This window comes from Mytilus californianus, unplaced genomic scaffold, assembly GCF_021869535.1.
Source record: "Mytilus californianus isolate M0D057914Y unplaced genomic scaffold, xbMytCali1.0.p SCAF_3, whole genome shotgun sequence".
Taxonomy (NCBI): Eukaryota; Metazoa; Mollusca; class Bivalvia; order Mytilida; family Mytilidae; genus Mytilus; species Mytilus californianus.
The window spans coordinates 69,888,867-69,914,319 of record NW_026262679.1 but is presented as its reverse complement, the minus strand read 5'-3'; the positions used below and the strand labels follow the sequence as shown (position 1 = coordinate 69,914,319).

Here is a 25,453-nt window from a genome sequence, read left to right as displayed (position 1 = left end):
TAAACTAAGCAAAATTTTCAAAGTCAATAGACCATGACTAAAGGGGCAGGGCCAAATAATCTCCATGGAAATGAGATGTAGCAATGCTAATACAACTGCATACCAAATATCATTGACCTACCACTTGTAGTTCACCATAAACTAGACCTAATCACAAACTAATACATTGTTGACGCCGACGCCAGAAACAGCATACCTATGTCTTGCTTTTTGACTCCGTCAAGGCGAGACAAAAAACTGCTAAAATTCAGAGCCTATAAATTAGTGTTGGTCAGGTGACAGGAGACACACCTATTTTTTTTTTTTGGCCTAAGTGTATTTAAAGGATTTAATAAAAAAAATTTTGCTCATCCTGTTGGTTTTGTATAAATTCTGCCTTGTAAGAGTACAGAAGGATATTGGCACACTAGCAGATAGCACCATGTAATGATTGTTTTAGTTTTTATAAATGTATTTTGATCTTAATTATTTGAATACATGTCATACTTGTACCTTGCAAATCATTTCCGATATACAGGGAAGACCTTCTAAAGCAGTTGAGCAGCCCCCACTTGTTAAAACCCGTGTAAATCCAATTTTTATCACTACTTCCAATGCTGACATTATATCAACTGTTGTATCTATTGCTGAAAGTAAGTATTGTTTAAATGTAAAGTATGAGTGAAGTGCAAAAAAAAATGTCCAAAATATATAATAAATAGTTCACAACTGACATGACTGATCTTGTTTAATATTGACTGATTGGTCAATTCTATTTATTATGCCCCCCAGAATAAAAATGTCTGGCCATTTTGCTTTACCCCTGTACTGTCTGTCATTCCAAAATAGGATACATGGTTTGCCCAGGTGACCCCTCTTGACAAAATGTTTACCTTCAGTTTATGTACTTACATCCTGCATAACATAAAAGTTCTAGCTTGAGAACTGTAGGAGGAGTTGCCAAACATACCATGTACCATGCATGCATAATTTCACCAAGAATGACAAACAAGGTTCAACATCCTGTCATTTGTAGAAAATTTGAAAATCAAAATTCTGATAATATTCACACCTTAAGTAAAGGTACTTACACTGTATAATAATGTACCCCACATGCACAATTTCCCTGCCCCAAAAATGAAAAAGTTTTTAATCCTGTCATTTGTGGAAAATTTCAATATAGTCAATATCCTCTAGTATAAGTCATAACTACCTGCATAATACATGTATAAAGGTTGTAGCTTGAAAACTGAAGAAGGAGTTAGCTGGACAAAGCATGTACACTATGTGGGCAAGATGGACAGGGGTAAATCAATACAGTTTATTGCAGGGAGCATAAAAATCAACCACAATCTTTATGGAAGTACAAATCTTTATGAAATATCTATTTTCTCTTAAGTTATGTCATCTACTTACCACGATGGAATGTTGCTGGTAAAGGTCGAATAGCATCTGAAAAAACAAAGAAGAGCTAGAATGTGTGTGTTGTATATGGATCATTTTAAAAAAATGTCGAATTTTGAATTTGCAAAATTGAAACAAAGTTACTAATTCAAATAACCCTCTTCATAAGGAAAGCAAAGCAAAACAAACAGTAATTATGGAACAACACATAAAAAAGATGCAATCTTTGATAATGTCATACAAGAATATATTGAAACATGTTTTGATAGGTGGTGCAATATTTTGTCTCTGAGTGACTGTTACCATGTTGAAAAGAAATTTCGGGTTATTTAGAAAAGGTTTCGATAAAATTTTAAGCTTGTTTTTCAAAGCCAATAAGATGGTTTTCAAGAGTGTAAACTTCTATATATTTCATTCTGTGTAATGATAGATTATTTGTCAATTTTCCATGTTGTACTGCAAAATACCTCTACAAATTGGTTTTCAAAGGTTATAAAAATATCCACCCGCAACACAAGTCTAAGATAGCAATTCATAATGTTAAGCATTTTTTCTCTTTCTAATAAACCCAACATCAAGTGATTCCCTTGCATGTTGGTTTACTTTAGTCGTTTTGTTTTTGGTAATAGGAATGTATGTTAACGATACATCACCATATTAAGTTCTATCTTGTTACCCTTTTTGTCTATCATGTTACCCATAGCAGTATTGGATTTGTATATGCTGAATTGCAAAGGTTAAGATGTTGTAACATTTAAATGAGTTCAAACAACCAAACATTTAATTATGTGTAAAACTATATGTAATTATAAACTTTTTAAAGGCGTTTCTGTCAAATATTGTCTATCTTGTTACTGTAACCATATATAGTAACAGGATAGACAAATTTCTTCATTTATGAATGCTGTTGTGAAATAACTACTCCCTTTGATGAAGTGATAATGTTTTTTTTGTTGTGATTTTGGTTTCCAACACGTAATTGCACTAGCTTTTTACAAGTATAATATTGGTGTAATTAATAAATATGTTGGTATGTAATAGAACAGACATGACAAAAGGGTACCCACTAATTTTTTTTCACTAAATGTCTTGAATTTTCTTTTCTCTACACTGTTATGCAAGAAACATGCCGTGTTAAATTTTTAGGATGCTTTGTGCTTTTTGAAATCATCACTGAATAGTTCCATAATCATAGGGGGGAAAACAATTTAACGGTTGATTTAGTAGCGGTAACATGCACTTCATGTACGCCGATTGAATTTAGTTTGTAGAAAAAATGTTACATAGAATAAAAAAGAAGCTGTGATTTTTCATTAGAGTTATTATCAACATTCTAAAATAATTCCTTTTGCAGATAGCAAGGCATTCGGAAAATAGGTAAAAAATCGTTTTGAAATGTGTTACCCTGACACTGTACGCACATAAATTAAGCAAAAATCTGACTTAATATATTTTAATCTTATCAAAATAGATCTAAATCGTGTTCATTATTGATGTTCTGAATCGTATATCCCACAAACTTTCATTTAAACACTTACAACTGCATTTTCCACTGTAAATAAAATGTTTAGCATAGGTGTACTGAAAATTTGACATTTTTTGAAAATTCAAAGTAATTAATTTAATTTTGGTTCATTTGTATGTTTCAGAGTATAGTGTGGCGTCCATTTCGCTGAATTAGTATACATTATTATTTAGGGACCAGCGGAGCCCGCATCTGGATGCGGGATTTTCGTGCTGCATTGAAACCCATTGGTGGCCTTGAGCTGTTTTCTGCTCTCTGACATATTCCCCGTGTCCACGCTCTATTCTAATTTAATTTTTTAATTGCTGGATGATAGGCAGAATATACCAATAACATGAAAGTTAAAAAATATTCACTGTTCTAAAAATATTTGTTGAACTTACATTTTGTGTATGAAGCATTATTGCACTTCATACATAATGTGTTTGGATCAATGCTATACTTTAGAATTGAATGCCGTTTTTGAAAATTTACACAAAATGAAAGCAAGCCACTTTCACATTTTGCATGAAGCTCTTCTTGCTTATAATATGATGGTCATTAGTTTTTATTTCATATAAGTTTCAAAAACACAGCATTCAATTCATATATTTACAGATTTACTTAGTTAAAACAAAATCTGTTATTGACATTTTGAATATGAAAGTCCAACTTAACTTCAACAGAAATTTTCTAGTAATATGAAATCAATTATAATATGGCATAGAGCTGAAAATGGCATAATGAAGATGTCAATTTCAAAGTTACAAGCTAGCTTGTGTAATATTTATCAACTTTCAATCATTATTATATATGTACATGTATATCATAGAACAATAATAAATCATTATATATTTACATCAGTTATCAATATTTACATGTCATATTGTCAACAACTTTTTTTCAATTTAATAGAATTTGTGATTTTTTTGAAAAGCAAAATGTTTGCACAAATTACATAAACAATGGAAAAAACAGTGTTGATTAATTTGATGGGCAAAGCTTATAATTTCAAATCTTGAGTTCAAAATAAAAGCATATGCAAGAATAGAATGATTGGTCTATCAGCCAATTAAAGATCAGCATTCGTATGAATTGAACACCTTCTGTAGATGTAAGACAATAAAAGTACAAAAAGGATCATATCAATTCTTAATATAATTATATGACTCTATAAAGATTACAGAAAGTGAAAAGAATTAGGCATTATAGGTTTGTATCATGAAGTTAAAGATTTCAAAGGTTACTGCAGAAGGATATTACAATGTTTATTAATTTTCTCTAATTCTTAGCATATTTATAGTTTCCCTGAATAAATGATCATTTTTTTTGTTATCTGCATGTGGTTGATATAAGTGCTTCATTGGACAAAACTCAGATATGACGTTAACTTTTCTTCTTTCCTCCGATTTAGTTATTGTCACATCACAAAAAATGGTGACATAATTCATGAAGTCCAATTAAAATAACAAATTCTCTTTGCAGATCATTGAGAATAAGAAAGATAACGTTTGCCTACATATCATCTAAATATCATTAAAATCATATTTCAACATTGTATCTTGTGCAATACAATATTTCTCCACTCTTGAGAATGAAATTTTAAATATTTAACTGTCTCCAGAGGTAAAATATTGATTTAATCTTGATGCAGCACTTTGTAGAATTTCTATATAGTTTATATTTTTTTATTGATCATTATATTCTTTACTTCCTCATGATGTTGTACACTTTTAAGACATATAGCTTTGGGCACTATAGAATTTTATATCATCATGCATAAAAAAAAACTTTACTTACAAGAATCATAGATAGGCTGAAGTGAGTGGAGTAGAATAATGATGATAATCATATTAACTTGGACACTTCAAATTAAATCAAAGTGCTTAAGTGTAAGCACTGAAGGGTTAAGATTGCTTTCATTTTGCAATTCTGTGAATTTTTAAATAAAACATTGAATTGTATTTTGCTATGCAAGTTAAAAATTTTAGTTGGAGTTATCTTTCTTTATTTGCGATTGTACATATGCAGTTGAACCTATTTTTATAACAGATTCATACACCATGCATTACTTATGTAATTTTCAATAAAAAAATATTTTCTAGACAAGTATGGTAATTCAAATACACACCATATTTTAACTTAAATATAAAAGTATAACATATCATCAATAAATTGCATGACATTGACTAGATAGGATCTAAATAATGATCATTTCACTGCATTATTTTGTTTGAACTATTAAAGGCAGTAGTAAACCTTGGAAGGTATAGATATCAAGTCAGTACCATAGGGTTTTGATTGCATTTCATGCAATCTTTACTCAAAATATGAATAATGTAGAGCTGTTTTCAGCACAATTACAGAATTGCACATTTTTTTTTACAAAACTACTAGTTTTAAGGCTGACTCAACCAGAACCTTGTCTTTTTCAAAAGGTAAAATATGATGACAATTTAAAGCATATGTTGTTTATAATTAGCATTTTATAATATTAAAAACTAACCTAAGACTTCTTTGCAGCGGTCTTTGTCTACAGTACCATTCCTAAATCAAACATAAAAGCATATGATCACAATCTAAGTTTGTAAAATATTACACACATTAATTTAATTAAAACTATTATGACAACATATTTTCATTAAAGGAATGCACCATGATACAACACAAGCAGGTCGACCTCTGAAATATCATAAGCAAAAGTGAACACTGTCAATGTGACTGTATCGTGCTTTTAATTTTTTGTGATATGCTACAAACAGCTACCAGCACTCTTTTGATAACTTTAAGAACTGCATGACAGTGAAACATACAAAGCCTGTTTATTTCCTGAAGAATAAAAAAGAACTCATACTTAAATACAAATCTTGCAGTTTAGGATTACTCTCTTAATTAAAATTTACTACTTGGGGCAAATTCTCTCTAAGTTCAAACCCTGATATTTGACAAGATAATAGACAATCACTTGCATTTTACCCTTATGTTCATTTTTAGCCATGGAGGGCCATGACAGTTAGTTATAAGGGACAAAAAGAATGTACTTATGAATACCCTAAAGATCATTCAGGCCAAGTTAGGTTGAAATTAATCCAGTGGTTTCTGAGGAAAAAAATATTTAAAAAATTTAGGTCGACAAATGTGATGTCATGACAATACCTTGTCTATCTGAGCAGGTTACACAACTAAAAAGAACATCAAATAGACACTCAGTGTTTAATAATACCATTGTAACTTGAAAGATAATTATTTCATTTTAGGCTTCATATTGGATTGTCTGTAAAATGATTGTGAATGTGAGCTCCTCAGAATATTTGCTAAACAATTACAGACCATAAAGAATGTCAAGGAAGCCTTTTTTAGGGTACACGATGCTGCAAACAGTCAAGGTGTTACTCAAACAAGTTAAGTAAACCTAAGAAATACATGTAAATGAGGTCAAGGTCAGATGAAATCTGCAAGAATGACATGTACATCTGGCAATCCTTACATCCACCAAACATAATTAACCTATCGCTTAATTTGAGACAGAACCCCAAAAACTTAACATTGACCAAGGAACCATAAAAATGAGGTCAAGGTCAGATGAAACCTATCAGATAAACATGTACAATCATTCCCTACATCAAATACAGTTGACCAATTGATGACAGTATCTAATAAACAGATAGAATCACACAAAAATAAACATTACGCAATGAAATATGAAAATGAGGTCAGGGTCAGATCAAACCTGCAAGACAAATATGTACACCTTACAATCATTTCATACACCAAATACATATAACAAGAGGCTCTAAAGAGCTTGTGTCGCTCACCTTAAGTAAAAATCATCATTAAAGGGCAATAACCCCAATAATAAGTCAACTGAAGGTTTCGGCCATTTGGCATATTTGTAGGTCTTGTCTTGCTGATCAATCGTGCTTTTTAAAGTTTCTATCTATCTATTACAGTTTTCAAGATAATAGCTATCAATTGCTTTGCCGAGCGCAGCTGGATACGACCGCAGAGGTCCAACCCTGAACAGTTGGGGCAAAAATGGACACAATATTCGTGCTTGATATAGGTCTGAATTTGGATTGTAATTCAATATTTGACACATAATAGGTTTCTGACACAGAATAACTGTAGTCAAAGAACTTAGAATTGGTTATATGATTTGAATTTATATTCAATTTTTTGCTTTTGTGCAATACACTATGCTGTTGCGAATTGACCTATCCCTCCAAAAAAATTTTTTTTTACCCCTCTCCCCCCCTTCTTTTACAAAAATTTTTTTTTTATCCCTTTGTGGTATGGAAACTTGTGGTATAATTTCAGAGAGATCCATACACTGTTCCACAAGTTATTGTCATGAAACTAGAAAAATGCTTATTTGGGCCCCTTTTTGACCCCTTATTCCTAAACTGTTGGTAATATAATCCCCAAAATCAATCCCAGCCTCCCTTTTGTGGTTATAAACCTTATGTTTAAATTTCATAGATTTCTATTTACTTATACTAAAGTAATTGTCCGGAAACCAAATGTCTTTGGATGACGAAGACATGATACCAATATACGACTCCAAAAAATTTTGCGGTCGTATAAAAATAGGAAAAAATGGAAAAAACTGAAATTAAAGGGCAATAACTTTAATAAGGAGTCACCTTACCATTTGGGTCATGTTTGACTTATTTGTAGATCTTGTCTTGCTGATCATTTTTGCTTTTTACAGTTTCTATCTATTATAGTTTTTAAGATATGAACAAAAGTGCAAAAAAAATGGTAAAAATCAATACTTAAGGGCAACAACTCTTACAAGAAATCCACTGAAGATTTAAGCTACCGGTACAGTAAATTCAGAAATTATTGCATGCACTTATTATTAATAGCAATTTTTGAAGAATGGACAAAAACTTGAGATAAATTAATGCGATTTCAGGAAAATCTGCATACAGCTATATATATCAGATATCAAAATGCGAGTTTTTACTATAGAGATACTCATCCTATCACATTATTCGGAATAATAAAAACCTCGCAATATTTTCTGAATTTACAGTATGTTTACTTATTTGTAGATTCTGTGGTGCTGATCTTTTCTGCTTTTTAAAAATTCTATCTATCGATTATAGTTTTTGTCGAGCCTGCGACTTTTGTCGCAGAAAGCTCGACATAGGGATAGTGATCTGGCGGCGGCGGCGGCAGCGTTAGCTAACTTCTTAAAAGCTTTATATTTTAGAAGGTGGAAGACCTGGATGCTTCATACTTTGTATATGGATGCCTCATGTTACGAAGTTTCCGTCAGTCACATGTCCAATGTCCTTGACCTCATTTTCATGGTTCAGTGGCTACTTGAAAAAAAAGTTAAAATTTTTTGTTATGTTAAATTCTCTCTTATTACAAGTAGTAGGATAACTATATTTGGTATGTGCGTACCTTGCAAGGTCCTCAAGCCCGTTAGACAGTTTTCACTTGACCTCGACCTCATTTCATGGATCAGTGAACAAGGTTAAGTTTTGGTGGTCAAGTCCATATCTCAGATACTATAAGCAATAGGTCAAGTATATTCGGTGTATGGAAGGACTGTAAGGTGTACATGTCCAGCTGGCAGGTGTCATCTGACCTTGACCTCATTTTCATGGTTCAGTGGTTATAGTTAAGTTTTTGTGTTTTGGTCTGTTTTTCTTATACTGTATGCAATAGGTCTACTATATTTGGTGTATGGAATGATTGTAAGGTGTACATGTCTAGCTGGCAGGTGTCATTTGACCTTGACCTCATTTTCATGGTTCAGTGGTCAAAGTTAAGATTTTGAGTTTTGGTCTTTTTTTCTAATACTATATGCAATAGGTCAACTATATTTGGTGTATGGAAATATTTTATGATCTATATGTCAGTCACACAGGTTTTATTTGACCTTGACCTCATTTTCACAGTTCATTGCTCAGTGTTAAGTTCATCTGACCTTGACCTCATTTTCATGGTTCATTGGTCAATGTTTAGTTTTCTTGGTTAATGTTAAGTTTATGTGACAGTTGTAATAAAGCTTTATATTAAGGACTATCAACATAATATCAGTGATTAGTAAAGAAGGCGAGACATTGCAGCGTGTGCACTCTTGTTAAGATATAAGACAATAAAGCAAAAAATTTGCAAAATCTTTATTAAAGGGCAAAAACTCTTACAAGGAGTTATCTGAAGATTTTAGTCATGATAACTTATTTGTAGATCTTGTCTTGCTGATCATTTTTGCTATTTAAAGTTTCTGCACATATCTTATCTGTCCAATGGCAATAGTTCCAACACAATATTTTGGGATATTTTAATCTTTTTGTAGAATTATCCTACGAGAAATAAAGTTGTTGGATTGCTTATAATGCAATTTTTTATATAATTTCTATTTCCAAGGAGTACAACTTCTGTAAAAACAGCTGATGGACACTAATTATCAAACTCATCCAGGCCTTCCTGATAAAAAATTTTAATACAAGTTTCATAAAAATCTGACTGTTACTGTAGGTGAGAGAGTGCTTTTAATGCTTTTCAATAGAATTTACATTTCAAAGGGATATAACTCATGTAAATATAATTGATCAGCACTAATTATCAAACTTGCTAAACATTGCAGATATATAAACCTTTGATATAAATTCCATAAAAAGAGGCTCTAAAGAGCCTCCGTTGCTCACCTAGGTCTATATCATCTTCAAAAAGGAACAATCTCAAACACTGTGGACTAGAAAAGAATTCTTGACAAAAATCTCTTTTATTTTTCTTGTACTCCTGATCATATTTCTATCTACTTCAGTTTTTGCCCAAAACACAAAAGAGAGTAAGTGGCTTAGGTGGCCGAGTGGTCTTAGTAGTCGAACTACTATATCACTAGCCTGTCAACACTGAGGTTGTGAGTTCGAATCCTGCACTGGGCACATGCACTCGACTCCAATCTTTATTGACTAGGATTGTCAGTTTTCCTACAGAAGGTTGGTGGTTTTCTCCAGCCACTCCAACTTCCTCCACCAATAAAAATTGACTGCTACAAAATAGCATAATAGTGTTGAAAGTGGCATTGAACACCCATAAATCAATCAATCAATCAAAAGAGAGTGAACATTTGTAACTTAAGGGCAATCATTTCTGTATAGTCTACTGACTATGACTTATTTGTAGAAATTATCTTGCCAATATTTTTGCTATTAAAACAAGTGCTGACTTTCATAGTTTTCAAGATAATAGACAAAAATGTAAATAAAAACTGTAAACACAGAGATATGTCTCCCCTTTTTTGTAATTTTGATACTGCAAATGTTGAAATTAAAATAGCAATACTTTAGCATGTAAGTTATGCAACTATTCAAAGTCAATGAACCATGACTGAAGGTACATGGAAAAAAATCTCCATGGAAATGAGATGTGCCAATGCTAATACAACTGCATACCAAATACCATTGACTTATCATAAGTCGTTCCCTTTAAACAAACCTAAACACAAACATTAACTTGTAAACTATGTAAAAGTTTCAAAGTCAATGAACCATGATGAAGGGGTGGGCTATACAATCTCCATGGAAACGAGACTTGCAAATGCTTACCAAATATCATTGACTTAACATTAGCGGTTCATCTTAAACTGATCTAATCACAAACTAATACATGTCAACTAAACAAAAGTTTCAAAGTCAATAGACCATGACTGAGGGGGCAGGGCCAAATAATCTCCATTGAAATGAGATGTGCCAATGCTTATACAACTGCATACCAAATATCATTGACCTACCACTAGTGGTTCCCCATTAACTGACCTTATCACAAAATAATACATGTTAACTTAGCAAAAGTTTCAAAGTCAATCGACCATGACTGAGGGGGCAGGGCCAAATAATCTCCATGGAAATGAGATGTGCCAATGCTAATACAACTGCATACCAAATATCATTGACCTACCACTAGTGGTTCACCATAAACTAGACCTAATCACAAACTAATACATTGTTGACGCCGCCGCTGCCGCCGGAAACATCCTATGTCTCGCTTTTTGAGTCTGTCAAGGCAAGACAAAAATTTGTAAGTCATTAAAGAGTATGTTCTCCAATAAGGAGTCGATGACGATTTCAGCAATTAGACCTATTTGTAGATCTTGTCTTGCTGATCACTTTTGCTTTTAAAGTTTGTATCTACACAAAAATTATCTATCTATTATAATTTTTAAGATATAAATCAAAAACGCAAAAGATTGGTAAAATTGTCATTAAAGGGCAATAACTCAAAAAAAATTTCAGCCATTTTGACTTATTTGTGAGTATTGTCTTGTTGATCATTTTTGCTATTTGAAGTTCCTCTCTATCATGTCTATCATTTTCAAGATACAATGTACTTGACATTTTAAAATGAAAAAAAAAAATCAGCCCTTGTCAGATTTTCTCTATGATGTATAGCGGTTTTCAAGATAAAAGACAAAACTTACCATTTTACCCCTATGTTTTCATTTAGCCATGACGGCCATGTCAGTTGGCAGGCCAGGTCACCGGAAACATTTCTAAACTAGATACCATAATTTTTTTTTTTTTTTTTCATTATAATGATTGTGGCCAAGTTTGGTTCAATTTAGCCCAGTAGTTTTAAGAAGATTATTAAAAAATTTAACTGATGAGGACAGGCAAGGGATGACAGACACTAAGTGATGAAAAATGCTCTTCTGGCTCTTTAGGCAAGTTGAGCTAAAAAATCTCACAAGAAATGTAGACTTTAGAGTCCAAATTCAATTTTCCATAAAATTTACATTTCCAAAGGGATTAACTAATGTAACAAGAGTGCACATGCTGAAATGTCTTGCCTGCTTTAGTTACGATTGAATTTATGTTAAAAGTGTATAATATGATGATTTTACTACAAGTATCAAATAAACTTAATATTATCCAAGATCCATAAAAATGAGGTCAAGTTCAGATGAACCATGCCAGAACAACATGTACATGTTAGGGCTGAAAATTTGACAATATTTTACTTTAATGATTTTATTTATTTCTATAAGATAAGGGATAATTAATATCTGCAGAACTGTTTATGAAGTGAACGAACTGTACTAACTAATGTGTCTGATTTATAGTTTTATACTTAGACTTTCCCATAGCCATTGACAGAACTTTCCGGTGATATAATTAGAAAAACAATTGAACTTTATAGTTGAAGGAATGTAACCTCCAGTGGTGCTAACTTATATATGCGATGACAGAACACATTAATTTATAGAACTTTTGTTTATAGAAGACCAAACCCTGTTCGGGTGAAGCTGTTAATTCTGCAGAATACGCAAATATTTTACATTTCATTATTGTAATTTAATCTAATATAAATTTAGGGACTTCCTACACTTTTCAGTTTCTCAGTTGCTTGTAGATGTATTTACATGTTTTGTTTTATATGTTATACACCTGTACCACGGATTGAAAATAATTACAATTTGTCGGACTTGAATATAGTTTTGGATGTTTTACGAAGCCAAAGTATTTAAGGACAATTTTGCGTGTAACAGTACACCTTACAATCATTCCATACACCAAATATAGTGTTCCTAGTGCTTATAGTACCTGGAAAAAAGACCAAACCACAAAAAATCAACATTGACCAATGAACCTTGAAAATAAGGTCAAGGTCATATCAAACCTGCCAGACAGACATGTACACCTTACTATCATTCCAATTTTTCAAAGTCCAAACCCCGTAGTTTCAGCAAAAATCAATGGCGAGGAACCAAACGTAAACTCAATCTGTAACTCATCATAGTTGACTCACATACTTAACATCAGCTCAATATGTTTAGACGTTTAGAAAAAAAGTTGGTAAAATGGTTATTTTCATGAAATTTTCATAGTCCAAAGCCCGTAATTTCTGCAAAAATCACCGGAGTGGAACCAAACGTTAACTCCATCTGTAACTCATCATAGTCAATTTACATACTAAAAATCAGCTCAATATGTGAAGGCGTTTAGAAAAAAAGTCTATAACTGTTTCTTGTGGAATGATTGAATGACGGAATGACAGAATGACGGATAAGGATAAAATTATATGGTCACAATATCTTTGATGCTGGGCCATTAAAAACAATAATTTTTTCAGGCAATCACTGAACAAAAATGAGGTCAAGGACAATAGATATGTGACAGACGGAAATTTCCTAACATAAGATATCACCATACAAGGTATGAAGCATCCAGGTCTTCTACCTTCTGAAATATAAAGCTTTATACAAATAGTTTACGCCGTTGACACCAGATTGTAATCCCCATATCTCACTTTCTGCAACTTTCATTGCAGGCTCGACAATAATTGTGCCGATTTTCGAAATTCGCCCAAAATATTACTGATAAATACCTGTAATATAAATTTCTTAAAAATCCTAAAAGAAATGTAGGATTGAGAGCGCTCATAATGCAAATTCCCCCATATAATATTTATTTCCAACAGCATATAAACTTTAAAAATAGTTGATCTGCACTGAGTGTCTCACTCGTCTGAGACACTGCTGATATGAAAATCATACAAGCAAATTGGTCTTGACAGCACTAACAATACAATTTTCCATATTATTTTATTTAACTCCTATAAAAGTAGTTGATTAGCACTGATTTTGAACTTGGACTTGAGAAATTGCTGATATAAATCTTTGATATAAATATAATAATAATCTGGCCAGAAATGCATGTGTGAGAGGGCTTACAAGATCAGTATGACAAACAGACACATGGGCGGAAGGTATTTCTATATCTGTAGCAACACGTTGCATCTTTGAACAATAAATGAAAAACTGTAAATATTAGATATATAGTGAACTTGTATTCATCACAACAGAAAAACATGACAAAATGAGTATACAATAACAAGATTATTATAATCTTAAATATCAATAAGTTTACAAAGCCAAAAAGAAATATTTCACTTTTCATACTTATTTCCTTCCACTGTAACATTACCATTTAAAGTTTTTTTTGAAATATTATACAAAATTTTATAGCCTTTTGATGAGGTAAATACAAGTTTTTATTGACCATATGAGAGTATACTAACATAAGGAGTTGACAGTATGATTTGATTGTGGCCAAGTTTGATTCCAATTGGCCCAGTAGATTCAAAGGAGAAGAAATTGTAAGATTAAGGAAGTGATGAGAATAGCTCACTTGACCATTGCATTTCAACTATATTGTCTATTTTCAGACATGGCAGTACTGTTGGTTGGTTGGTTGGTAGGTATGAAAGAAATACAAAATTTGTCTTAGATACTATAAGGATCATTCAGGCCTAAATTGGTCCGTTATTTCAGAGGAAACGATTTTTAAAAAGTTTACAGAATGAATAGGACAGACATTAAGTGATGACAATTGCTAACACAACCCCTTTGTTACTAGTGTGTGACTTTATTCACTGAATGGATATATTTGTGGAGTAATTGTATGACTAGAGTGTTACTTGTAGCTGTTAACTTCATAAAAATGAACACATACGAATTAAGATAACCAAACACGAATCCATCTGCTCCTAAATTCTTCAATAATTTTAAATCTTCCATTATGACTTCAAACTCGTCGTCACTGTAGAAGAAATCTCCACCACGTGGTCGCAGCATCACATAAACTGGAATCTTCAAACGTGATTTAACCACCTTCAAAAGTCCTTAAATAAATGACAGCCAAATTTAATTTTAAAAATAATTAATTTTTGACACATAATAGACAAAATGGATGTGGAGTGGATATAAAGACATGTATTTGGATTTATATGTTTTTATCTAAATATTACTACACCATAACATGTATACATTCAGTAACTTAGTATACTTACAAAATTAGGCACTGCGCTAAGACTGATAGGACCACTCTCCAAAATTATCAGGGCCTGGGGAGAACACTGAGTTTGGTCAACATTTTATGGTACAAACGTTATGTGCAAGATACAAATCAGACAAGGTTATACTATTTTACTAGCAAAGGGGTCAAATTCAAGGCCAGATTGACCTCCCCTTGAAATGTATATGACACAGCCTATCCCATGATGCCACTGCATACCAAATGTGGTTACCCCAACTTTTATTGTACAACAGTTATAAGCTAGAAATGCATTGAACAAGGATTTACCTTAACATGTATAATAGGGGTCAAATGTTAGTCAAGGTCAGAGTATATGACACACCCCTTACCCATAATGAATCTGCATACCAAGTTTCATCAACCTTCATATATATTAGCTACGTTTAATAGTACTCAAGTTATGCCCCAGACATGAAGTGGGACGGAAGGGACAGACAGACAGACAAGAAGATTCCTCTGTACCCCCAAAATTTGTTTGCAGGGGTTATAAGATAAGGTTGATTCAGCCAAGCCAAATGTAAACAACTAGACATTACAACTAAGATAAGACTAAGAACTATGTTACTGGTGCAAAGTTCTTTGTGTGTTGTAGTAAAATCTTTCTGTTTTAGATACTTTATTTAATATAAATAAATTCAATTGAAGAATAAATCTGTAGTGAAATTAATATCCAAAAAAATGTCCAAAAATCAATAACAAGCTTCATACACAAGAGTTTATTTTCATATGTGATCTAACTCTATTTATTCTGAGAAAGTGAAATAATGACTTGTATCATTCCATCTATCGAAAAGGTGTTTGAGAGTGGAAAGCAATTTATAAGTTCCAAGTTTTAGAGGAAAGCAATTTGGGATTTTCCATGGAGCTATGCAAATTTTCAGGAATAAAGTTTCACTTTATTTGTCATTTGTTATCCTTGGGTTTTAAATATTCGTCTTTGAGCATTCCAGATGAAGGTAAATCCAGAAAAGCATTTCGGACGCGTAAAAGGAATAGGAGCAATAAGGCCCTTATTTGGCCCAATTATTAGCGAAATAAAAAAGCTACCATTCATGATCATGATTCATGTTCTTAAATTGGTTCTAACTTTACTAAGGAACAAGATGTTTAGAAAATAAAAACAAAATTCACATTTAATGAGTTACAATGGCAACAGACCATGACAAAATTTGTATATTTTGTAAAAATTTTCAATTTTCCTTGTGTAACATCCACTTGAAGGTATATTATGCATTGGAAAATTATATGCACAACACCAGAAACAACTTTATATTTTGTGAGATTATGTTAATAGCTTTAATAAAGCTTCTCTAAAATTATTTTGTTGTTTCTTGATTGCAAGTAGTTGCCATAAAGGAAATATGGATGGAAAACTGCATAAACTGAGCTGTTTTCTTTGTTTTCATGAAAAGGGTGCATATAATGACGCAATTGTGACACTATATCATCAAAATTCTTGTGTAACTCATTTATATTTCTTGACAGCATACATTTCCAAGCATAATGTGTAAATTTAAAATAGTTCTCAAAAACTTTATTTTTTGGGCCAAAAATTGGCTTTAATGATCCTTCTCCTTTACAATGTGTTGTTTTCATTTTTCAAATATAAAAGACTTGTAAATAGAAAGTTTTGTCGATGAATTATTTCATACAATTGTTATTTAACATCTTTATTAAAAGCACGGAAGATAAAAAAAAATTGTAAGGGGTTCCGAAGAATTCTGTGTCTCGCATACATTGCTGTTGTCAGTGTAAAAGTGTAATGTTGACAAAGTGAGTCCATTTATCAGTAAAAAACAGAATTTAAAAAAGAATTAGAACTTTTTCTTTAGATGCTTTTTCTTGGTCTTGAAGATTAGCTTCTGTCTAAATTTTTTAACAATCCAAGATGGCTTACAAATTTATCATGTATACATTTTGCTCTGAATACTGTATTAAGGTCATAAACAAACTTTTGTCCAAATTTCATAAAATTCCATGAAAGTTTGACAAAGTTATTGATGACTGAAAAACTTTAACCTCAGACTAAATCAGAATGTTAACTGTAAAAAAAACACTAAATCCATTTATCAGTAAAATGAAAATAAATATTTTCAAAATTTCCCTCTGGATATTGTCTTTTGGTCATAAACAAGCTTCTGTCTAAATCTATAAAATTCCATGAAGGTCTGACAAAGTTATTGATGACTGAAAAACTTTAAACCTCAGACTAAATCTGAATGTTAACTGTAAAAATCAAAGCATCGTCGATGTTGTGATCCAGCCATATTCATAGCTAGTCTGATATTCTTTCTGACCACACTTTTTTCAATATTTTTTTTTCTTTCCATTTCCAATCTTACTGTAAAATTTCTATGTTATTGTCCAAAGGTAGGGAATTTCGCAATATTGATGCAAATATTGATATATATATATATATTGATATTTCAATTTTAAACTCTTGTCAGATTTTGTTATATAAATATTTGCAATTTTTGAATTGAAAAGAAAGGAAAGGGAAATCATCACACAAGTAAAATATTTTTTTCTATGCCATTAATAATGAATCGGTGTTCATTCTTCATTAAGAAAAAATACATTTCCTGTATTTAAATTTAAATGTACAAATACCTAATGCTGAGATATTTCCAATTACTGATGAATAGCAATATAATGGGTTATAAATGTAGAACAAACAAATAAATTTTATTGCAGAAAATGCTCAAGTAAGAGTTATGCAATTTTGTTTATTGTTAAATCAACCAAATTTCTGATAATTGTAAATAATTAATTAGAACTTGATTATTGTCTTATGATAGATGATAATGACAATAATTTTACAAGTGAAATAAAATTTGCTTGTATTTTTTACACATGTTTTTTTCATTTTTTTTCTTTTCATTTTAAAAAAAAACACATCTAATTAATCATTCAGCTAGCTAGCAAAATTAACAGAATATTTATATGTAGTGTAGATCAAAATAAGTAATACATTTGTAGGTTTACTATTGAGGTCAAGAATGTGTGTATGTAAATGCTCTTTTGTTCCGACGTTGGAAAGTTCCGGGCGGAAAGAACTAACTAGCCGAAAAGTTCCGGAGGAACTTATTAACTAGTTACTTTGTTCTTCCTCTGGTTTAAAAGTTCCACCGGAACAAAGTGACTGGTTGAAAAGTTCCAACGGAACATATCAGCTAGTTAGAAAGTTCCTTTTTGCCAAATTAGTCAAAACCGGAACTAACAAACTAGCCCAAAAGTTCCAACGGAACTTATCAACCAGGCAGAAAGTTCCATTTGGAGAATTGATGCAAAGTAAAAGCCCAACATATTATATTTGAACCTTTCAAAGGGAAACCAAGATACTGATTACAAAAGTCAGAAGGAACTTATCAACTAGCCACAAAGTTCCTCTTTGGCAAATAAGTCAAAACCGGAACTAACAAAATAGCCCAAAAGTTCCAACGGAACTTATCAACCAGTCACAAAGTTCCATTTGGAGAATTGATGCAAAGAACCACATGAGGAGGGGGGTATTCTTCCCTCTCTTGAGGGTACTGTGAATATTAAATTTGCATGATAATGCAACTTATTCCGTTTTATGTGAGCTATAAAATACAACTTAAATTTTGCATATTTGTCCCCAAAGAAACCCCTTTCAGTGTGTTGGGTATTCTTGTAAATTAATGATTTGCTCTTATATATACTGATACTCATTCTTCCCCCTCTTTCTACAAAAAGGACGAAATATGGTATATTCGGAACAATGTAACTAGTTGTTCTGTTCCGTCAGAACTATTCAACTAGCTACATTGTTCCGGGACTTTTCAACTTGCTACTTTTTTCCGGAAATTTTCGACTGCACTCGGAATAAAACAACTAGTTGGAAAGTTCCATCAGAACGAAATAACTAGTTGAAAAGTTCCGCCCGAAAAAAAGTAACTGACGGAACATAGTGGCTGTTACATGTATTCAGTTGGGTGTGTAATAAATTGTGTCTATTTGATTATGTAACAGGTCATGAGATATAAACTGTGGTGAACTAGATATCATTGAGATGGGAACCATCTCTGTGGGCCCTGCTGTGAATAATGTGTGGTTGTCAACTGAAACGAAGTTTATGACCTTGATGTTTGACCTAGGAAGTTGTACATACATTATGACACACCCTCTGGTGTTGGTTTATATACATGTCAAGTATAAACTTTGAAATCATAACGGTTCTCAAAATATAGAGTGGACCCGATCTTTACCATAGGACATGGGGTTGTCAACTAAAACCAAAGTTTTTGACCATGACCTTTGACCTAGGAAGTTGTACATACATTATGACACACCCTCTGGTGTTGGTTAATATACATGTCAAGTATAAACTTTGAAATCATAAAGGTTCTCTAGATATAGAGCGGACACAATTTGTTACGGACAGACGGACGGACAGACTGATCACTATAGGGCGTCCGCCATTCGGCGGTGCCCTTATTAAGACTGGAGTTGTTTCCAATTAATACTTACACCTTTGAGTGTAAATATTTGAAAATCATTACAGTTGATTATCATACTGACTCTTACTTGCCTATGGAAAGAATTGGAGTAATACCATTTCAAAAAAGTGTGGGAATCAACTTAGATATACTAATACACTTGTTGACCCAAATTTCATTGAACAATAACTTACACAAGCATAAGATACTAATATAATACTTTCAAAATTCTAACCAACTGATTCAATTGATGTACAAACACTTTTTCAAATTAATTCATAAATAGTAAATCATTATAAATTTTGATTAACAAAGAAACTATATGCAAGTGTATATCTAAAATAAAAGGATTGTTCGACCAATCTTTTCTTAATTTAAGGGCAAAAAACTTGTCAAAAGTTGGCAGTTGATGATTAAAATGGAGTAGAAAGTTTCTGCAAGTCATAAAAACATATAATTAGTTTCATGATATGTCTTCAACTTAGTATTCTGCACCATCTCCAAAACCAGAGTGATCACATAGATCCAGCATGGCTGAATCAATAAACTGCTTCGCTGAGCGCAGCTGGATATGCCCGCAGAGGTCCAACCCTGACAAGTTGGGGCAAAAATGGACACAATATTCAAGCTTGATACAGGTCTGAATTTGGATTGTAATTAAATATTTGACATATTATAAGTTTCTGAATAAATGTAGTCAAAGAACTTGAAATTGGTTATATGAATTGAATTTATATTCAGTTAAAGATTTCTTGCTGTTGTGCAATGCACTGTGCTGTTGTGCAATACTTAGTAAATCTGTTGTCAGACTATAAACAAATAAAGTTCAATTTCTTCTCAATGTCATATTTGAAATTTATGAAAATCAATAGGGAGATTACATCAATAGCTATAATTAGTTCACCAAAGTTTCATGAGAACTGCTGAAAGAATTTTTGAGTTATTGTCCAAAAACTGGAAAATCCCCCCTTTCTTAATGAATAAAACCCCATAACTCAGAAATGTAAAATTTATAAAATTCTAAAGGGAGCTTACATCAACAGATATAAACAATTCACCAAAGTTTCATGAGAACTGCTGAAAGCATTTTTTAGTTATTGTCCGAAAACTGGAAAATCCCCCTTTTTTTTATGAATAAAACCCTGTAACTTGGAAACCTTTAATCTAAAATTTATAAAAATCCAAAAGGGAGCTCATGTAAATAGATAAAAACAATTCACCCCTTTTTTAATGAATAAAACCCCAAAACTCGGAAACTGTAAATCAAAAATTTATAAAAAACGAAAGGAAGCTCACGTCAATAGATATAAACAATTCACCGAAGTTTCATGCATATTGGTTAAAGCTTTTTTGAGTTGATGTCCGACATGTTGACGACGGACAGACGGACAGACGGACAGACGGTCAACGGTATACCATAATACGTCCCGTAAAAGGGCGTATAAAAACTAAGTCCCTTTATTAGTGAAATAAAAGCTTCTGTCTAAATTCATAAAATTCCATGAAGATTTTGACAAAATTATTGATGACTGAAAAACTTTAACCTCAGACTAAATCTGAATGTTAACTGTAAAAAAAAAACTGAGTCCATTTATCAGTAAAATGAAAATAAATATAATCAAAATTTTGCTCTGGATACTGTATTTTGGTCATAATCTAGCTTCTGTCCAAATTTCACAAAATTCCATGAAGGTTTGACAAAATAATCGATGTATAAAAAATCTATTATAATAGACTGAACCTAAATGTTGACTACCGCTGTCGACAGAATCTAGGATTGCTATGTCTCACTTTCGCAACATAAATTTTGTAGACTCAACAAAAACAATGTAAGACTTTCCAGTGCATTCTAGGATAAGCAACACAAGCTGTGCATTTTATAGGAAGCAAAATATACCTTACACAAGATAGAAAAGATATCATAACAAAACGGGTCAAAGTTTCACTGGTTTTGCTTACCTACTGATGGTGTGGTTCCACCTTCTGCCAAATTGCTACATAATTCTATTCTTATTGCCCCTGTAATAGAAATGACAATGAATGATACATGGCTTATTGCTAGTATATAGGATATCGTTCAGATCTCAAAACCCATTTGGCTAAATTCTACTGGCAAAAAAATGATAAATAAATTAATAAACATGATAAAGCTGTCAAGGCCCTCATGTCATCCTGTTTTAAAAGTCACCTTTCCAGTATTTTAGAATACAATAGATAATAAACCCAGACATGCCTGCATCCTGTCAACAAGAGAACTTTGAACACTTCTGTTTTAAAAATAACAAGTGCCAAGTAAGGCTTATTACATAGTGTGCTTGCAATTGTAAACTTGTGAACACACAAAATAACACAATAATTTGTGGTGCTCTTTCAATAGTTTTTTTTCCCAATTAGTCTGTGTTAAATTGGCTTTTTTCAGGAAAATTGTGCAGAATTTATCTTCGTTTCAAAATAAAGAAATACTTGCCAGGCATCAGTAAAGTTTTGTCCTGTCCAGTACTACATGGATGCTTTGAATAATCCAAGATATGTTTATGTTTATGACTAAGACATTTTTTTCTGCAATGAAATGCAGGGTTAATTTCTTACAACTGTCAAAGTCAAGGGAATATCTATTTTTAACCCAACCCTTTTACCAATTATTAAAATGAAACCAATTGTGACATATGATATCATGTTTTGGTGTTATTACACCTAATGAAAACGTTTTTGTTGAATAATCTGAATTTGAATTTTTTCCTTTGAATTACTGTTTATTTCAAGCATATCTGTCAAGTTTTGTCATAATCAGTTTCTTGAGAGAAATTTAGTATAAAAATGTATAATGTAAGACAACATCTACAGCGATTTAAGCATTTCTTCGAAAAATACTAATCATGCCACATCATGATAGAATATAGTGTGGACAAATAAATGATCAAATATTCATCTCATATGCATAATAAACTGTTGACACAGAGATATGTCGGCATACTAAATTTGTGTAACAATTCTTTGGGAATAATTCAATTTTATTCCGTTCGCACCCTTTATATTGGTTTTGTGTTTAATAATTTTGTAATCGAGTTTTGGTAAGTGTATTGCTGTATTTTTTTTTTTTTTCATTGTTACAAAATAAAGTGAGATTCTGACAACATTTTTTTGTGTTGAATAAATCTTAAACATGTTTTGGTTAGTGTATTGCTATAAAAAAAAATCATTGTTTCTAAATAAAGTGAGATTCTGACAACGTTTGTTTTTTGTGTTGAATAAATCTTAATCATCTTTTGGTTAGTGTATTCCTATAAATTTATATTTTCATTGTTTCAAAGGTTCATTCCTCCTATTCCCACTTTTTATAAATCTGGTAAGAAAAGTTAAAATTGCATGTGGGAATAAGGGGAAAACTTGTGCAAACAAAGGATTATACTGTATAAACATTGTTTAATCAACTTTTAATTGACAAGGTTTTTTTTTATAGGTAATAGGTTATTTTTGTATGTGTATGAATTCTGTGTTTTTAATTTAAATAAATATGCAAGAAATGGAAACAAATATAAGTAAATTATTTTATTTCTTTTATAACACAAATTCAACAGTAGATTCAAGCAAGCATTATAATATGAAACAACCTATACAAATTAACAAGATTCAAGATTCTTTATTCCTCAAACACCATATAGGTACAATGGTACAAAGAAGTTCATCAAAAGTTATAACATAACATGATCACACATGACAGGATGAGATGCAAAAAAAAATAATAAAATAAACAGTAGTGGGGAAGAGCGGTCATTAACCAGGAAGACTTACTTGAAAAGTTATAACCCTGATAAATTTGAACAGCTTTTTTAACTTATTTTTGTATTTTAACTGAAGTAGTTTTCCAAACTTTAGTATTAATTCTATGCAAGAAAAAAGTATCCAAATATTGTGCTCGAAAATTTGCCAAAGAGCTGAAATGTAATGAAATTCATCACCAATCACGTTCCATTGACATAAATTACAATATCTATAGTTACGTTCAAATTTATTCCATCTACCAGTTTCGATGGGTAACTTGCGGTTTCCCGTTCTAAATCTACAATATGTTATTCTATCTTTATCATCACTCTAGATGATGTGTAGTCCTCAGTCCCTGTGTTTTGTAATGGTCCCATCAGTATTTTGTTACATTGTCGGTAAAGGGCGTTTAGCTGATATTAGATTCTATCTGATCAATGTCGGTTAGGGCATTAAACCACACATCTTCGACCTCAGCAGTAGGTACAAGTTGAAGGACAGCAGCACGGCATACTAGTTGATGAATGTTGTTGTCTTTCTTGTATGAAACCTGAATCCCCTTGTCATTGTGATTTTCTCCAGATGCATTGTGTGTAGTGGAAAAACAGTGGTTTGCGTTGATGTAAAGAAATACATAATATGCTGCATTTCAGATGGCGACATACATCCTTGAGTAAAGTCAGGAACCTTGTGTATATAAGTTCGCTCTTGGCTGGAAGTGAACTGTGTACCAGTGGATAATAAATTGCGCGGTCAACCATTGCGTGAAATGTGTAAAGTTTGAAGAATAGGCTTGGACAGGAGTAAAATGTACCTTCACCATACTAGTATATGATATCTGCTGCTGCTTATGTGTTAGATTCGTTTGAGTACTGAAGATTAACATACACCCAACTGTGTTGTCGTCTGTTATCAGGAATGGGTCACCTTTGATAGTACGTGCCCAAATACCCTCTTTGTTGATTTTATCAACGTTTTTGGTTAAACTGGTAGGTTCTTCTTGTGTTTGTTGTACATGGTAATCTTGCAAGATGGGAAAGTTTGTTTTAATATTAACTATCATCAGTTTATGTGGTCGGATGACAATTTGTTAGGTTTACCAATTCAATATTTTTTTAATCTTACTTCTGTTTATCTGACTTATTATTATTTATTTTAAGGTAATTCTTTGAAGAAGAAAAAACATATTCAAACAAACAGTGTATTAATTTTTTTTTTAAATAATATACTTAAACAGTGTAAGAAATGTGTTTTCTTTTTAAAAAATACAGGTAAATCTTAGGTGAATTCTTAATTAACCTTGATTGTTATAAAAAAACAAATTATTTATCAAAACATCTATTGTTATTTGCATGTGGGAATAGAAGGAATAGTGATTTTTAAAAAGTGGGAATTGGAGGAAGACACCGTTTCAAAATAAAGTGAGATTCTCAGGTTTTTTTGTGTTGAATAAATCTTAAATTATGATTTGGTTAGTCATGTTAGTGTTGTGATATAAAGTGAGATCAAAGGGGCCAAGCTGTTAAAATCAATTTTCTTTTGTGTTTTTCTTTTAAAATGTTTTCCTCATACCAAGCTAAATACATGTAGTATTTACATCAAAGCAAGTTAAAACAACAATCATGATTTTCACACACACAACAATAATACCAAATTTAGCTGTGTATAAATACCAATTAGCAGTAATCATACATTTGTACATAATTTAATCATCAAATTGATAAAAAAAAAAAAAAAACATTCATATAACAATTCCCCAATTTTTAATCAGGAAAATATATTTTTTTTTGGTATATATATATATATAAAAATATCTAATAATTCAACTTGAATTTGAATAAAAATTGGGTGCGAACGGACATAGAGGGCGAACGTGTAGGGTGCGAACGTGTATTGGGCGCGAACGGACCTGATACCCCTGTAACTGTATCGTATATGTCCTTTTGTGCCAACAAACTACAATAAACCAAAACTTCAGTAGACTGTTTAATCCGTTAACTCCACTTGCATCACAAAAAACAAACCTCCCTTTTCTGCATTTACTGATGACAGTACAGAATCTGCACAAACTTCCATTACAAAAACAAAGTCGCTCTAACAATGCTTGATTCTTTTTTTTTCGGAGTACGCCTACATGTATATAATAAACTTTATGTTAGCGCATTGCGTGAACCCTGAGGGGTTTCACGCATATATATTAATTGAGGCTGTAGTCTTTCGGAATACCGGAAATGCCTATTGTCTTTTCGGAATACATCTGTTCTTTTCTGTGGCCACCTGCGTAATAGATAATTAATTGACCTTATGAATATGTATTAGCGTCTTACAGTTGCTATAGAAATAAGTGTTAATCGAGAGTCGAGGCGGATTGATATTTTACATCAGTAGTTAATTAAATTATAGTCGCATGATATGTTAATTTTTCTGAAATACAAGCTGTGTAAACATTAAGCGAAAAAAAAATACCGTCAAATGGTTAGGCGTTTTCAAGATTTTTAGCCATT

At 31.9% G+C, this 25,453-nt stretch overlaps 1 protein-coding gene across 1 annotated transcript in view; it reads right to left on the bottom strand.

The window, feature by feature from the left end:
- The window catches only part of LOC127734984 (copper homeostasis protein cutC homolog), a 55,935-nt gene extending 30,734 nt beyond the window's left edge, over window positions 1-25,201 (bottom strand). Inside the window, exons 1-6 of the mRNA XM_052245040.1 lie at window positions 24,974-25,201; window positions 21,147-21,206; window positions 14,365-14,533; window positions 5,394-5,434; window positions 1,396-1,431; window positions 493-626 (exon numbers count right to left, since the gene is read on the bottom strand). Coding sequence (XP_052101000.1) covers window positions 493-626; window positions 1,396-1,431; window positions 5,394-5,434; window positions 14,365-14,533; window positions 21,147-21,206; window positions 24,974-25,025 — 492 coding nt within the window. The 5' untranslated portion in view covers window positions 25,026-25,201. The remainder of the gene's footprint in view (window positions 1-492; window positions 627-1,395; window positions 1,432-5,393; window positions 5,435-14,364; window positions 14,534-21,146; window positions 21,207-24,973) is intronic.
- Window positions 25,202-25,453: the final 252 nt, after the last annotated feature.